The sequence below is a fragment of the Vigna radiata genome, chromosome 1, assembly GCF_000741045.1.
Source record: "Vigna radiata var. radiata cultivar VC1973A chromosome 1, Vradiata_ver6, whole genome shotgun sequence".
In the NCBI taxonomy this organism is placed as follows: domain Eukaryota; kingdom Viridiplantae; phylum Streptophyta; class Magnoliopsida; order Fabales; family Fabaceae; genus Vigna; species Vigna radiata.
In genome coordinates, this window is record NC_028351.1 from 8,327,796 (window position 1) to 8,343,100 (window position 15,305).

Sequence of the window (15,305 nt, forward strand, 5' to 3'; positions counted from 1 at the left end):
AATTACTTAATTAAATATATATATATTTTTTTAATTTTAAACTTATTTGAAACAAAAACTAAAACAAAGACCTACTCAAAAGTTCTCAAGCAAAATTGAGAACAAATTACTAGTTAAGCTTTTTGTTTTATGTAGTACATTTTCCCAACATATAGTTCCAATATTAGTTAATTTATTCATAAATTCTTTAATAATTACAAGAATATTTCTAATTAAATAATAAAATTACTAATATTAGAAATCATGCTAATTAACACTTTTGGAGTTATAATAATTGGGAACTAGATAAACAAATGACAATATAATTTAGTATAGGTGTAATTATAACTGATTTGAAGAGATGGTCTCTTAGTTCTTGCAAAAAATGTTTTTTTTAAAGAAGTTGTTATTTTTCAATGTCTCATCTGGTATAGATGAACCTTAATATCTCTAAACCATATTCAGTTTTATGGAAAATGTATAAAGCAATAAACCAACACTAGATTCTAATTAACCTCAATAATATTTATACAACAATAATAATAATAATAATAATAGTCATGGCAGTTAATGACAGTTAGTTTATATATTTATATGAGGTAGAGTTTAATTAATCAGGGATATGATGATAATTGAAAGGCTTACTTAATAACCTAGTTATAATATATAATAATTTTAAAGTATGATGCATGCATGAAAAAGTAAATTGTTGCTAATTTATTGAGAATTTGGAGTGACTAGAAGAAGCAGAAGGTGGTGAAGGTTCAGAAGAAGGTGCAGGCAAAGTTGGGTTAGTGATCTCTCTAAGTTGAGAATGCATGTTGTTTATGAAAGCCATGGACTTCTGTTGTGGTTCCACCATTGCTTCTTTAAGCTTCCCAAGTGCCAAGCAATATGCTTCCTGCATCCATCATCATTTTACACACTTAGCAATGCTTACCTAAAGTCTATATATTCTATCTAAAAGTGCTTGAAGAATGATAAAAGTTTGGAGAAGTATATGAAGGTGGAAGTGTGGGGTCTAATAGGTCTCCTAAAAATGAGCAATTCAAAGAGAAGCTGCATGTTCCAGTCCATTCAAAGCAGTATAACAAAGTGATACTACTTGTGTCAAAAAGTATTTTCTCAAACTCATCCCAGATATTTTCTCACTATTATTTAATGACACCATTGCATTCCACATTTATGATATGTTCAACACTTCAGATACTGCCACCTTCACCTACCATTTTCTCTATTCAAAGTTTTACCATTAGACCTAACACCTTCAAAAACTTTAATCATTACTTTCATCTTGTGTAATCTTTACTGTTCTAAAAATTACTGGTTTTAATCTTATATTCATCCATTTTTCATCATTTCTTTCTATTAACTAATACTGTAAAGATAAGATACATGCAAAATCTAAGCCTGAGACACAGATATAGACAAATGTGGAGAATTCAAGGAAAATAAAATCTTTACGATAAGTTTTGATGAGAAAAATATATAAGAGGTGGTTATGACAATTATATGGTGAGTAATAACCAAACTCTAATGATCTTTGCGGCCTAAAGTAAATGTGAAAAGATAGCATCTGAACACTAGCTAGCACAAACACAGAGAGAGATAGGAAAAGTGTCACAGTCATGGAATTGGAACAAAAAACTATGAGCATTTCTGAGAGTAGTCTCTTTCAAGCAGGAAGCACATGCTTTAGGCAACCATGAAGTGTCCATCAAAATTAACATAATTCAGTTCTCACATGATGTGTTAGGTTATATATTTGACTGACTTTTCGTACGGTACTTCATCATCATATCCCATAAAAGCATTCATTCATACATACATACATTGATGTTTGTGTAAACCAAACCAAACAGGTGAGGAAGTGAGAGAGAGTGTGTTGTGTTAGTCTTACCATGAAGAGATCGAGCTCAGATTGGCTGAACATGCCCAAGTTTTTCTTCTCTGTTGCTTGCATCTGATCTATCTTCAGCTCTCTCTCCAGGTTGGAAATGTCACCGACCTGAATAAAAGTTCTAAAACCATTATCTTTTAAGGTTCGTGCTTAAATTAAAAGAATGAAGATCCTTTGGTCTTCCTGTTATCTTTTGTACACAATGTGCAGCAATCAACAAGTTAATCAGTCCACAGTTTATCAATCCATAAAGTGGTTGATGATAAGAAAAACTTCACTTTCAAGAAAGGTCAGTTTCCATTTCAAATGATGTAGTCAAGCTTTTGTTTTTCTCTATGTGAACTACTTCACCCACCACATTATAATCACAACTTTTAAGATACAATTTAATTATAAAATTAACCAGTTTGGCCAAACTGGAGTTGAACTTCAGCTTGCATATAAATATATAAACGAATCTGCTCCCTTCAGTATGTTATATTGGAAGAAAAGAACTCGATCTGAAAGATAATCCTTGGTCATTTATCATGATCCAAGAAGGGATGAAAGACTTCTTTGAAAGGGCAAGAGAAACAGTTCCCTCTTAAACACTGATTCACATTCAGATTAAAAAAGAAGCATATCGTTTGGAATCACATCTTACAGTTTGATACAATTACTTTTCTGAGAAATCAACCATGATATATGGCATACAGTGATGAAACACAAAGTTGAGGTTGAAAACAGTAAACAGAATTAATAAGAAGGAAGGAGTTGAAAGGAAAAGAGAGAAGGAACCTTCAAACAGTCGAGGTGAGCTTCAACCAGCAGTCCATAGAGAGGGTGGCTGGAGATTCTTCTCTTGAGGATCTCATTGTTCTTTTCTTCTTCTTCTTCTTCCTCGTCATCATCTTGCTGTTGTAGTTGGTGTTGGTGTTCGTAGGTCTCAATAGTAGTGTTAGGCCTCTCAGATTCCATGTCTATTTTTGAGCAGAAGAAGTGAACCTTTGATATGCCAGATATTGAAGTGCTACAGCTAGCTGATAATAATGTGTACTACTATTATTATTATATAAAGAATAAAAATGATAATATATATATATATAGAGAGAGAGAAGTGAAAAATGAAAGGGTAGTACTATATATGGTGGTGGATGAAGATAATGAGGTAAGTGAGATTGAGATGCTCCAACTTTTGGAAGTAAGGGAAGAAAATGAAAGAGGGTATTGCATTTGCATGCATACGTGGTTAAGAGAAAAGGAAAGAGTGTGTGAGTGAGGCCTTTTTGCTTCCTCTGTTAGCATTGTCTTTTAGCAGTGATGAAAGGAACAGTTGAAAGATTTATCGAGCAATGGGGTGGCTTTGTTATGTTAGTACAGTGATTGGAGTTTTGTGTCTTTTTCTTTTAAAACTTTTTTACTAAGTCAGTGATATTCATTCTCTCAAAAACCGAAACAGCCAAAACCGAAACTGTTCACTTTGGTTTCTTCTTCCTATCACTTTGCTTCTCATTCCTCTTTCTGTTACTGTTCTGTGGTCCTAACTACTAAAGGACATTTGTTTACTATAATTTTGGAAAACCATTATATATTCCATGTGCTTCCCTTACCTTCATTTTCTCCCTCCTTTCAACATCCTAACATACCATATTATTCATATGTTTCCTTTCCTACCACACAACACTCATATAATAACCAAAATAAACATACAATAAATGCAGTTTTTAAACAACATAAAGCTTTTCAAAATTCTACGTCACTTTATTTATAGTTTGAAATTATTTTATAACATCATTTTGTTTATTTCTTTTTAATAAAAACATAAATGTAATTTTAACAACCAGTGATTTTGTGACTTGGAATATACTGTGCCTCACCTGAATTGATAAAAGCATTATTTGATTATGCTACCAAATCAGACAGCAGACAAAATCAAGAACTTAATTAAGGTTTGATCTTGTTGGTCTGACTTTTGGGAAAAGCATGGCAATTGATTTTGCCACGAAATCATTTTTGGATAGAATTATATCCACACAAGCTAATCCTAAGATCTGTGTTTCTACTTTTCATCCATTGCACCCAAACTTTAGGAACAAACATTATAAATATTCCACACTTTCAAGTTTCATTATTTTAAATAGTGCTAATTTAATAGTAATGTCATTGCTTAATTTGTTCAAAATCCACTAGCAACCAAGGTAGGAGGAGTGCATATCTTTAGATCTTTTGTTTTTTTTTTTGCCGAAAATATGATATGATGAAATATTAATTAAATCCTCTTTTACGATCAAAGTTAAAGCTTACTTGAATCTTGTATAGTGTGATTTTAGTGTTCATACTTTGAATTATATGAATTCAATTTTTTTATAGCATTAGTACAAAAAAAGAGTTTTTAACTCCTCTGTTAGGTTTGGTTCAACAAAATCTAAGCATAAAAAGGTGCAATAGTAATTTTACAATTTTCAGAAACATATAGATATCAGGTTCATCAAAAATTGAAGCCATATGGTACTTTTAGCCTCGATTAAATTAAACTGAACCCTAAAAGGGTGTTAGATAACCAAACTAGGATCTATGATATCGAGAATCAATGCCATAGGAAAATAATAGAGTCTCTTCGAAACATAAGATAAAACTAAGAGTATATTCAAACAAATTTTAAATGACCTCAAAATTTGTTCAAAAGCATGTGTGAATTATATACTTCAAATGCATTTTTTATTTTTTCATTATTTAAAGTGAAAAATATAAAAATATATTTTAAATTGTAAAATCTAAAATATAAAATAAAAATATATTTCAAACTGTCAAATATATACTGTGTATTTAATAAGAAAATATCTGAAGTAAGGAGGTTTTTGATGAAGGATGAGGGAAAAAAGAACTGTGTGAGAGTAGAGGAAGAGGAGTCGGGGTCAGATTTGCTGTTGGAAAGGTGGTGCAGTAAGAAGCGGCCCAGCTCTTAACCTCACCTTTAAATGGGTTGGCCCAATCTCAAATGTCATGATTAGGGATAGCCCACTCCAAAAAAAAAAGCCAAAACAAAGATCGAATATAAACTATTTGAATTTTTTTTTTTTAAATTTATTCTATTAAGCAAAATTGAGTATGAATTTAAGCATAATATAATAGGGAGAGATTCAAATTTTTACATTTTTCAATATGGGAAACACTTAATGTTTGAATTAATTTTTTATCTGAGGTAAAAGATTTAATTAGAATTTTCTTTAAAAATAATTACTCATCTTGAAAAATAGTTTACGTCAAATATAAACTAAGTGAATTATTCAATGGATATGGGGGCCCGTTTGCTTTGGCCCTGTTGACTTTGACTGATTCCCCCATCATGAAAAACAAGCACAAAAAAACATTTTTTTTAATTTGGGAAATTTTGACAAATCAATTTTCATTGCCTACCACATTAGACCATATTCGGTATTAGGAGAGGGTTTTTTTTTTCATTTTATTCTTTTAGTTTGTTATTTTACTTAATCACTACAATATATTATGCCAAATGAATTCTATAATTAATAAGAAATAAAGTTCAAATATATTTGCAAGTAAACATTCATATGGAATGCATTCAACATTGAGTAGTGTAAACATTTTAATTTAAATTTCATATAAATAGTGACACATATTTATATTTATTTTAACATATATTATAAAACTAAAATGGTCATAAAAAAATACTTTTTTGTATTTTTTTGTCAAAAACAAAAAATAAAAACAATATTGTAAAAAAATTATATGTGTAAAAGTAACATTTCTTTAAAACATACGCACAAAAATCATTATGCAAGTTAATTTCTAATCTAAGCCAATAATTTATTGAAAAAAAAGAGTAAGAGAGGCTAGTAAGAAATTACTTTTGAAGATATAATCACATATAGTCATCATTTTGATGTTGGAATACTTTTATTATCCTTTAGGTTTTTCCATGCACCATAATACATGGGGGCAGAACCAAGATTAAAGGTAAAGTTACAAGAATAAATAACTCTCAAGTATCTCTTACCATATACATTTTTTTTCTCTCAAATTCCAATTAAAATAAAACAACAAATCTTGCTACATGGAAATTCTTTTTGCTTAAAGAAGATAGCACAAAAAGTTGATTTTTTTAATAAATGTTATTTGTAGGTAGAACATATAACAAACATTTAAAATAGGTTTAAATCTTTTTTTGTCCGTAAGTTATAAGTTATTGTTCAATTTAGTCCTCGTTTTTAAAAATGTCAACCTCTGGTTCCTAAGTTATAAAAAATGTATCAAATCAGTCTGAGCCGTTAACAAAATCAATAAAATATGTATCAAATCAGTCTCATCTATATTCTTTCATACTTATGAACTCTTTGAAGGTTGTAAAATCTCTATATTTGGATGACAACTTGGTACATATTTCATTGATTTCGTTAACGACTGAGACTGATCTGATACATTTTTTATAACTTAGGACCAAAAGCTCACATTTTAAAAAACGGAGACTAAACTGAACACCAACTTATAACATTGGGACAAAAAAAATTTAAAAATGATGGGGCATGCCAAGAGACCCTTAATTTTTTTTGTCATTTTCAAATTAAAATATGAAGATATAATCATATACATAGAAAAGAGGTGAGAAAAGAATATGGAAATGACAAAAGCAAAATAGGACCATTTCAAGTATTCAATAATTACTTGCACTCATTAAGCACATTATACTACTCAACTATTGCACGTGTAAGCATGTCTAAATACAACACATGTTTTTTTCTTTTCTTCTGTTTTTTGAAATATTTTAACAGCATTTTTATTTCTGTTACTGATATTTAAGATCATCATCAGACAGTCATATCATGAAAATACTCAAAAAAACAATTAACTCAGTTCATCTAAAAGCTCTTTTATATATAGAATTACTGTGGTAGAAGCTGTGAATGAAGGATTGATTAATAATAAAAAAGAATAGTGGAAATGAAAGAGCACAGTAACCTTGCATGCAAGCAATATGTAACTCAATGTTGGAAAACCTTAACGACAAAGAGAGCTTCCAACTTCCACAGGGTAAGTTCTAAAGTCAAGATAGCAATGAATGCATCCTTCTCCTTCTTCTTCTTTTTCTTCTTCTTCTTCTCTCAACTCTCATATTTCACTCACACAGTTTCACCATTATGCAGAAAATCCATGGTAGCTATGTATGATATGCACAAGGTGGGAGAATCAGGGTGTGGGGAATGTTGCTTTGGCTCGAGAGATGATGTATGTGATGTGCTGTGTCCATGCCATGCATGCATTCAATGCCAATCATATATATATAATATATATGTATATCAAAGCACTTGTGACTGTTTCTCGGACCAGGCTTCATTCCCCTCACTCCCTCATCTCTTGCTAATTATTCTTCTTCTAATTCTTTTCTTCATGCACTGTACCTGCACATTGCATGCATATACATACACACACACACACACATATATATATATATATATATATATATATATATATATATATATATATATATGATCATTCTCTCTTCTTATTTCTAATATTCTCATTTCTTATAAATTTCACACACCAGAGATATAATTGTATCATTTAATTGATTTAAGAGAAATAATACTTTTATAACACAGAATTTTTTTTATTTTTTTTACTTTTTACTTTATTTTTCCTTTTCAAAAATACAAAAATTATATTTTTACTTTATAATATATATCAAATAAATGTGAACATATATCACTTATCATCAGTTTTAACTTTATTGTTTTTTCTTAACAGAAAGAGTGAGCACTCTGTTTTGAATTAGATGAGATTAATTATGCAGTAAAGTATATAGGGTTAATCTCAGAGATGAGTTGGTGACTTGATCATGTACTCTTGTTAACTTCACTATTTTTCAAATTCTTTTAGCTTAAATATAGACAATTTTTAGTTTACAAAATGTATCATCTTTAAAATTTATTTTTATTTAATGATTTTTTAATATTAATGATTTTATCTATTTGTTACATGGTTATCTCGTTTTAGCTAATGGTAATATGTATCTTTAGTCATTCAAAGTTTCAAAATTACACATGCATAGTGAAATTGTTACAATGTGAAAGTACTAAGTTAGCATTTCTTTTTTTCTAAATTAATCATTTTAGGAGGGTTGGAATAGTCCTAGTGAACTTATTCAATATATATATATTTTTACTGAAATTTAGATTCGGTTTAATGGTCTAGTTTTAAAAAACCTGCAAATTGGTAAGATGAATAAAAAATTATATAAATTACGTATTTCTTCTCCAACTCATTTTTATAAAATAATAATTATATTTTAAAAAATTAATTTTTAAAATATAATTATTTGGGGGTATGAGGCAAAGTGGAGGGCTCGAGATTTGTTTTTGGATCATTTTGAATTTGTTCAAATTTCTAAATGGCTTAGTTATGAGTAAGAATTGGTAAAATTGAGTTATGGTTTATAAAATAGCATTTTAGTTGATTTTGAGTGGAAATTTCATGATAGAATGAGTTAAAACGAGTTTGGATTGGATTAGATATATATTTGGATAGATTTGTTGTAACTTAGAATACTAATCAGAAGTGATAGAAATTGGTAGAAATGTATAGAATAGGACATGTGAGGTTGAAGGAGTGTTAATTTGACAGATTTAAAGTGTTGTAGAATTGTGCATAGTGGTTAGACGAGCAAACAACTTATTGGACTATGGGAATTTCCTATTTTCACTCTCAATGGGCGAGTTAGGGCGAGCTGGACGCCAAGATTTCAGGCATTGGGTGACTAGTTGTCCTTCCTAGGTGGTTTCTACTTCCATTTCTCTTGTGAATTTGAATGTATATGGTATGATATTAGTCTTATGAGCAGTATTGCAACTTGAACTATATGACGGTATGGAATAAATCTATGTGAAGTATGTGAATAATGGTTATAAGGGTTTCAAGGAGAAGTCCTTAAAATGGTTATGTGTATAGTGTATGTATTGATACATGATACTAGTAATTGGAGGTTATGCTAATACTCTCAATAACTTTCCGTCTCAAGAAGAGAATGATAGTTATATGATGAAGAGTAGCATGAAGTCCTTAGTATATTAATTAATTGTTTGGCCATAGATGCTTGAAAGGATTAATCTTTGAGTATGGTAATTGTTGTTAAGGAAGTTGTTATTGTTCCACCTCAAAGGGTAGTCCTTTATATTTCGATATCAATACATGTATTCGGACGGTCAAATTTAGAGAAAAACATTTTATGACCTAGGACTGATTATTTTATTTGTACTATATGTCTAATTCTATTAATATGATTTATGATTGCTTTTGACACATTATCTTAGTATTTTTTTGTGTTCTTAATTTGTTTTGTTTTTTCTACTTTGTAATGATTATTTAAATGACGTGAGTTTAAAAAATCTTTAATAAACAAATACTGAGAAAAGATGGAACTGAAACATAAAGTACAATATTTGGTTTCAAGTTTCACTCATTAAGGTAATTGTCATATTATACTTTTAGTTTAGTGTAATATTTTATAGTAGTTCATATTTTTGTAAATATTTTATTATTATAAGTTATTTTTGGATTATTGTCTTATATTTTTATTTTGAAATAACTGTTTTTTATTACTAAAGTGTAAAAATTTATAATAGGTGAATGTTGAAAAAATAAACATATATGTTAAATAAAATCCAATAACTTTGATTGATAAGTGTTTAGTTCCATCAATTCAACCATATAATTTCTCACATGATATTGAGTTATCAAAGTTAACCTTATAAATTTATCATCCTTCATTATTTTTATATAATATTACTTACTTAGTACTTTCTTAAAAATAAACAATATTATTTTTATTTTATAATCTAAAATTCAAGTTATAAAAAATAAACTTATATAAGGAATTCCGCCACAGAATAGCAATTAATACATTCCGATCTTAACCCATAAGAAAAGCAAGGTATCCAAAACAAAAAATCTGAACACATAAATTGCAGAGGAAGAAACAAGAAAGAGCTAGTCGAAGCAGAAGAAGACATGGCGTTGCAGTGGTTGATACTCACATACGTGGTCGCGGCTGAGGCTGCGGTGGCCATTCTGCTAACGCTTCCGACACCCAAACTCCTCAGGAACCGTTTCGCTTCTCTCGTTTCCCTCATTCTTCAACCGGCGCTTTTCATCGTCCCCTTTGCGGGGTTCCACCTCCTAGGTACACTCTTCATTCTTTTCTTCAAATGGGCCTCTTTAATTTTATCTTTTAACAACTGGGTTTGTACCAAAATCTTTATTTTTCACTTATTGATTTATGGGTTGGTGGTGCCAAGCTCTTTATTTTGGGGTTTGTAGATGATCACCCTTCTGGTTGTCTCTTGGGTAGTGAAAATTTTGAATCTTTCTCACTTCCCTCTTTGGGGTGGATTATGTTGTCGAGAGTTAGATTTGGAGCTACCATAAGGGTCTCTTCCTTCGTAACTTGAGAAATCAAGATTTGAATCGTCTTCGGAAGGTGTTTGCATTTAAAGTCAAATCCTGCCTCTAACATGATTGTCTTCGAAGGATAATACCAATAGGAAACAAAAAAGAATTGGGAGCTTGAAAATGGCTTAGATGGGTTTTTTTAATGTTGGTTGTGTGCTCGTGGTTATATGTTTCGTTGGAGATCCATTGGACAATTGTGTGGGATCTAGTGTTGGTTTTCCTGATTTTGGATCCGTGGTTGTTTTGTAGATATATACTGGAAGAATGAGCATCGGTTGATGTGTACCTCTGAAGTTTGCACTGCTGCGGAGAGAGATCGATATGAGAAATCTGTAAGTATTTCCTGCGGATGTGAAGATGGATTAATTGGGGACTTTATGTTTTGCATTGTAAATTGTGGTCACTGCGTTTTTTATACTTTATATAAACTTTTGATTGTTTTGGTTGATACCGAGAAGGATCATTTTTAAGATTTGATGAATATTAGTTTCAAATTTAGAACAACCTACTGAATATTGGATGGAAATATAACTTTAGAAGCAGTTGGTGATGAAAGGTTTTGTACCATGATTTACATTGTTTGCAAAGTCTGACTTGTAGTTTAAAGGATTTATTTGACTTTCAGCTGCTTATCATGGCCTCAAATGATTTTACGAGTCTGAATGTTGCAAAGTTAAAAGCAGAATGTGTTGAAAATCAATTTTTGAGGATAACTGGAAACCTCTATATGAATTCTACTATCATTATTTTCAGTTTTACTTTGTCCTTGTACCTCATTACTTTCTTATCTATTTCTTTTATCCTCTTCAATCTTCATCTCATTTTTTTTCTTGTATTTAAAATTTCTAGTCCTTTTGGATTATGGCTTACTTCCACAAATGTAGTAACTGAAATTATCATTTTCTGAGAGCCAAAGTTTCAGTATGTTCTTTCCAACATCTTTATATCATCGTTCTCATGGTTTTAGGTTTGTTTATGTGAGGTTGTTGGCTCCGTGGACTATCCTTTGATAACCGAATGTCTCCAGCTGTATTTTTTATTGCCCTTCACTTTGCCTGAACACTTTAGGTTGCACAGTTTTCAATGACCTTAACAATGCCATTTTATGTTGAAGCTGTGGGTGGCTAATGCAAGAAGTTACACTCTTGTTTTTACTTTGCGTCCTTCCATTGTGATTTAATCTTTTTATTCAACTTTATCTTGTTAGCTGTATGTAATTTTTTTCTTCTGTCTCGTGTTTCCTTAGCCCAGTGGGCCAGAAACTGTCTTGTCACTGTTTACTTAACCTTGACATGGTTTTCCTTGAACAATCTTGATTTCTATATCACTATTTTTAACCCCCGTAGTACATAAAGCATATTCCTCAGGTTCTTGCACATTTTTTTCATAATTTGTGTTTAATTACGCAACCATTTTGCATTGATGGTTTTACTTACCATTTTGTTAAATTGTCGTGTACACTCATCAAGACAAAATGCTTTCTTCATTAATAATTTTCTTCTCGGAATATTGCTGATTGCTTTAGGGGTTCCTCCTTTACTCTTTAGAAGTATGTTGCCTTAAGTGAATGAAACTTTTGGATCTGAGTTGTAAAAAATCAAAATACTGTGTTGATATGCTAGTGAATTGTGAACAAAACTAATTCAGAAGTTTGTACTTTCATAAAATGAAATTATCAAATACTTTGGTGACTTGTAAATTCATTATTTCTTCGAAGGGCTATTTCAGACAATGTGTTAAAAACTACACTAAACCAGTTGATTGAAGTGGTAAGACCATAAATTGGTTATGTACTTGGTTTGAACATTAGTATTATCTTGCTCTACAAAAAAAAAAAATAATGCAATATTAGCTGGAAAAGTAGGTTTGATTTTTAAAACATTAATGTTTAGGATCTTATCCATAGTTATTAAAGTCAGACTTACTTGGTTAAAACATTAGATCAATGGGTCATTGTTTTACGTGATGCCTAATGATTCATTGGTCAATCCACATACGAATAACAAAATGAATATTCATCAGCAAAACCTGAATATTGATTCATTCATCTTTATATGACAAAATAAGTTTTAACTTATATTTAATTTCCCTCTACTTAAAACATTCCTTTTCAGTCCCTACGCATCATTTTTATGTATGTGTTTAGGGATTAAAGGATATAAAAACTCAAAGTATGTTTTTGTAATCATAGGGACCAAATGAGCAATTATAGTACGGTTCAAAATGCAATAGAGAAGATGAGGTATAGCAATATATTTACCATGACAGTTGCAAAGTAAATTAAAAGAGTATAGATTGTGTGTCACTATGTGAGCAATAACTTTTGTCCCCATAATGCTATTTGTTATTGACTTTACAAGCACAGTCTGAAACTCTACCACTATAAAGTTTCTTAAACAGCACTTTGTAAGGTTGTGAGATTATGAACTGTGATGTTAGAAGATGAAGTTTAGCTTTTAAGGGGAAAAAGTAATTTTTTTTTATTTTTTTTTACTTTATTTGGACAAAAGTTTATTTTTCTATATTGTTTGAACTACAGTACTCTTGGACTTAATATCTCTCACAGAGTAAAATACCTTTAGGCTTACTTTATTTGAAAATATGAATTTGTAAGATACCTTGACATTGTTGACTTGACTCATTGACCATATTTTCTGGTGTTGCACAGATATACAAAGCTCAGAGGAATGTAATCCTGTGCATTACATCAATTCTTCTTTACTGGTAAAATAAGAATCTTACATTTAAATCACTAGTCCTTTGGGAATGGAATTATGGACTCATTGAATGCATGTGTATGTGGTGACAGGTCTATCAGCCGTATTTGCAAATATCAGAAGGATGTGGAGAGTATGGAGGAAGTGGAGAAGAGATACAAATCCCAGTAGATATTTGTAGTCTAGTGATAGTGTTTATGGCCATGCCAGGATGATGTACCAAATTATATACTGTTCATTCACCTCTATATTTCCAAATTCCAATCTTTATTATGCAGTTTGGGATGGATTTTTGACTTCTATGTTGTTTGATGGTTTTTAGCCTATATTTTAATGTTAAGAGTGTGTTTGGTTTCGGTAGGAAAATTGAGAATTGTTTCTGCCACTTATCATCAAACTTGATTTTAGTAAAAATGATGTTCTCTTTTTGTTAGGGAAGATTGATTATGATTATGGCTTTAAGTGATAGAAGTAACACTTGGACTGGTATTAACAAAATTGTACTGTATTTGAAATATCAATATTTTTTATTTTAAGTTAAATATGTTTAGTTTTTAAATTTAAATATGAAATTAAAATTTGATTATGTTTCAAATTTTCATATAGTTAAAACAAATATAACTTTTTTAAGTTTGTTAAATGGTGTTTTAGAGTGATATATTTTATTTAAACATGTCAAACAGTATAAATTGACATTAACTTGATAGTATAATGTAATTTAGATTAAAATGATTATATATATTTGTTTTTAAATTACATTAAACTTCACCTCTTAACAAATTCAAGCCAATGTGTTTCTGATATAAAACAATCTAAAGTGATTAGTGTTAACAAAAAGACTATATTGTTTAAAAAAATCTTAAACTAGTTCCTCTCGTTTCAACGTTTTGGTTTTAAATATGCTTGAAATTGCATTCTAGAATATGAAAACTAGAATGTTTGAAGTTCATATTCACTCTTGATTTTCAGAACTAAACTGCAGTCCTAGAAAATAGTTCTGAAAGTGAGTCAATTATTGATAAAATCAAAAGCAAGAAAGCACGCGTGGTTGAAAAAGTTGAGACCAGAAAATCTGGTAAATGAAATTTTACACAGCATGATTTATTAAGCAGCGTTTGGACAAACCAAACGCCAAATTGTCAAACGTGTTCGATATTTTCATTTATGGACTTTATCATTACGCCTGCAAACTCATTCAGCTTTAACATAATATTTATTTTATTTTCTAAGTCATCCTACCAAACATATTTAATTCACTCACTTCTCTAAGTTCATATTTAAATTTTGTGTTACACATAGTATCTGTTAGTGACTGTTCTGAGTGTGAATGCAGAGACATGTTCCCATTTTCCACTATTTTTTCTGTGTCTTCATCACATGCTTCACATTATCAATCTTCCCATTCCTACTGCATTTCAAATGGTAAAATCATTTCAAACTTAAAGCTATTCACACTGAGCCAACTCTTATTGCATTATTTTTCTAGACTAATGTTTCTTGTACTACATCTAATAGTTATTGAGAAGTTAAGTGTCAGTCCAAGTCCTATATTGGATAGAAATGAAAAAGTAGAATACTATATAAAGATGAAAGACCCATTAATTCATTATTTTAAAGTTTTAGGTAAATTGTGATGTCAATTTTTTATATGGTTGGATTCATAATTCATTGGTGTTTGTGTCTTTCTGGTAAACCTTTTCCTTGATAGACCCAACAGTGGTATCAACTCTCACGATCCAACAATAGTTAAAACAGTTTAAATACTTTTTTTTTAATTTTATTTTCTGAGACGTTTTTAAGATTAAAATTGTGATACAACTTTAGTGTTCAAAATAAACAATATGTTGAATCGATTACAAACAACTATATTTTATAATTCTCAATTTTGTTACAATTTTTTCAAAATAAAAATTATTGCTTCTACTTTCTTCAAGTTTTTGAATTTGGATCTAGACATGTTCTTTAAGTGGTTTGATTTGAACAAAGAAATGTTAGGTAGATAACACATTAAAGGATTGAATGTTTTAATAAATGAGAAAACAATGATATTTTAACACCAATATTTTTGACACCATCTTGACACTCCACACGTGTCAAAATGTGGTTGGACGATTTCAAATTAAAAAAAATATTAGTTTTTCTCTTCCAAATATGCCCTTACCTCAGTTTTTTTAATTTAATTGTTTCTGTACTCTTTTTGTCTTTTTCACTAAGAGCTATATAGTCACTCTAGAATTAAAAATAAAAATAAAAATTGAGTTTTAATC

General features: G+C 30.0%; 2 protein-coding genes across 2 annotated transcripts; one reads left to right on the top strand and one right to left on the bottom strand.

The window, feature by feature from the left end:
* Nucleotides 1–547: 547 nt before the first annotated feature.
* Nucleotides 548–2,912, bottom strand: LOC106756761 (homeobox protein knotted-1-like 1). The gene is made up of 3 exons (XM_014639329.2): nucleotides 2,657–2,912; nucleotides 1,880–1,987; nucleotides 548–880 (listed from the first exon to the last, which is right to left on the bottom strand). The coding sequence occupies exons 1-3, from the start codon at nucleotides 2,834–2,836 to the stop codon at nucleotides 692–694; spliced, it is 477 nt and encodes a 158-aa protein (XP_014494815.1). The 5' UTR covers nucleotides 2,837–2,912; the 3' UTR covers nucleotides 548–691.
* Nucleotides 2,913–9,771: 6,859 nt separating this feature from the next.
* On the top strand, nucleotides 9,772–13,404 carry LOC106765137. The gene is made up of 4 exons (XM_014649648.2): nucleotides 9,772–10,052; nucleotides 10,571–10,653; nucleotides 12,990–13,045; nucleotides 13,131–13,404. Exons 1-4 carry the CDS (start codon nucleotides 9,881–9,883, stop codon nucleotides 13,207–13,209), a joined length of 390 nt encoding a protein of 129 aa, XP_014505134.1. The 5' UTR covers nucleotides 9,772–9,880; the 3' UTR covers nucleotides 13,210–13,404.
* Nucleotides 13,405–15,305: the final 1,901 nt, after the last annotated feature.

Bases quoted from the DNA above. Each gene is read 5' to 3' on its own strand.
- LOC106756761 (XM_014639329.2), bottom strand. From the start codon at position 2,836: ATGGAATCTGAGAGGCCTAACACTACTATTGAGACCTACGAACACCAA. The intron at 1,988-2,656 runs GTTCCTTCTCTC...ACTTTTATTCAG, and splicing joins CTCACCTCGACTGTTTGAAG to GTCGGTGACATTTCCAACCT. The intron at 881-1,879 runs GTAAGACTAACA...TGATGGATGCAG, and splicing joins CTGAGCTCGATCTCTTCATG to GAAGCATATTGCTTGGCACT.
- LOC106765137 (XM_014649648.2), top strand. From the start codon at position 9,881: ATGGCGTTGCAGTGGTTGATACTCACATACGTGGTCGCGGCTGAGGCT. The intron at 10,053-10,570 runs GTACACTCTTCA...GTTGTTTTGTAG, and splicing joins TGCGGGGTTCCACCTCCTAG to ATATATACTGGAAGAATGAG. The intron at 10,654-12,989 runs GTAAGTATTTCC...GGTGTTGCACAG, and splicing joins GAGATCGATATGAGAAATCT to ATATACAAAGCTCAGAGGAA.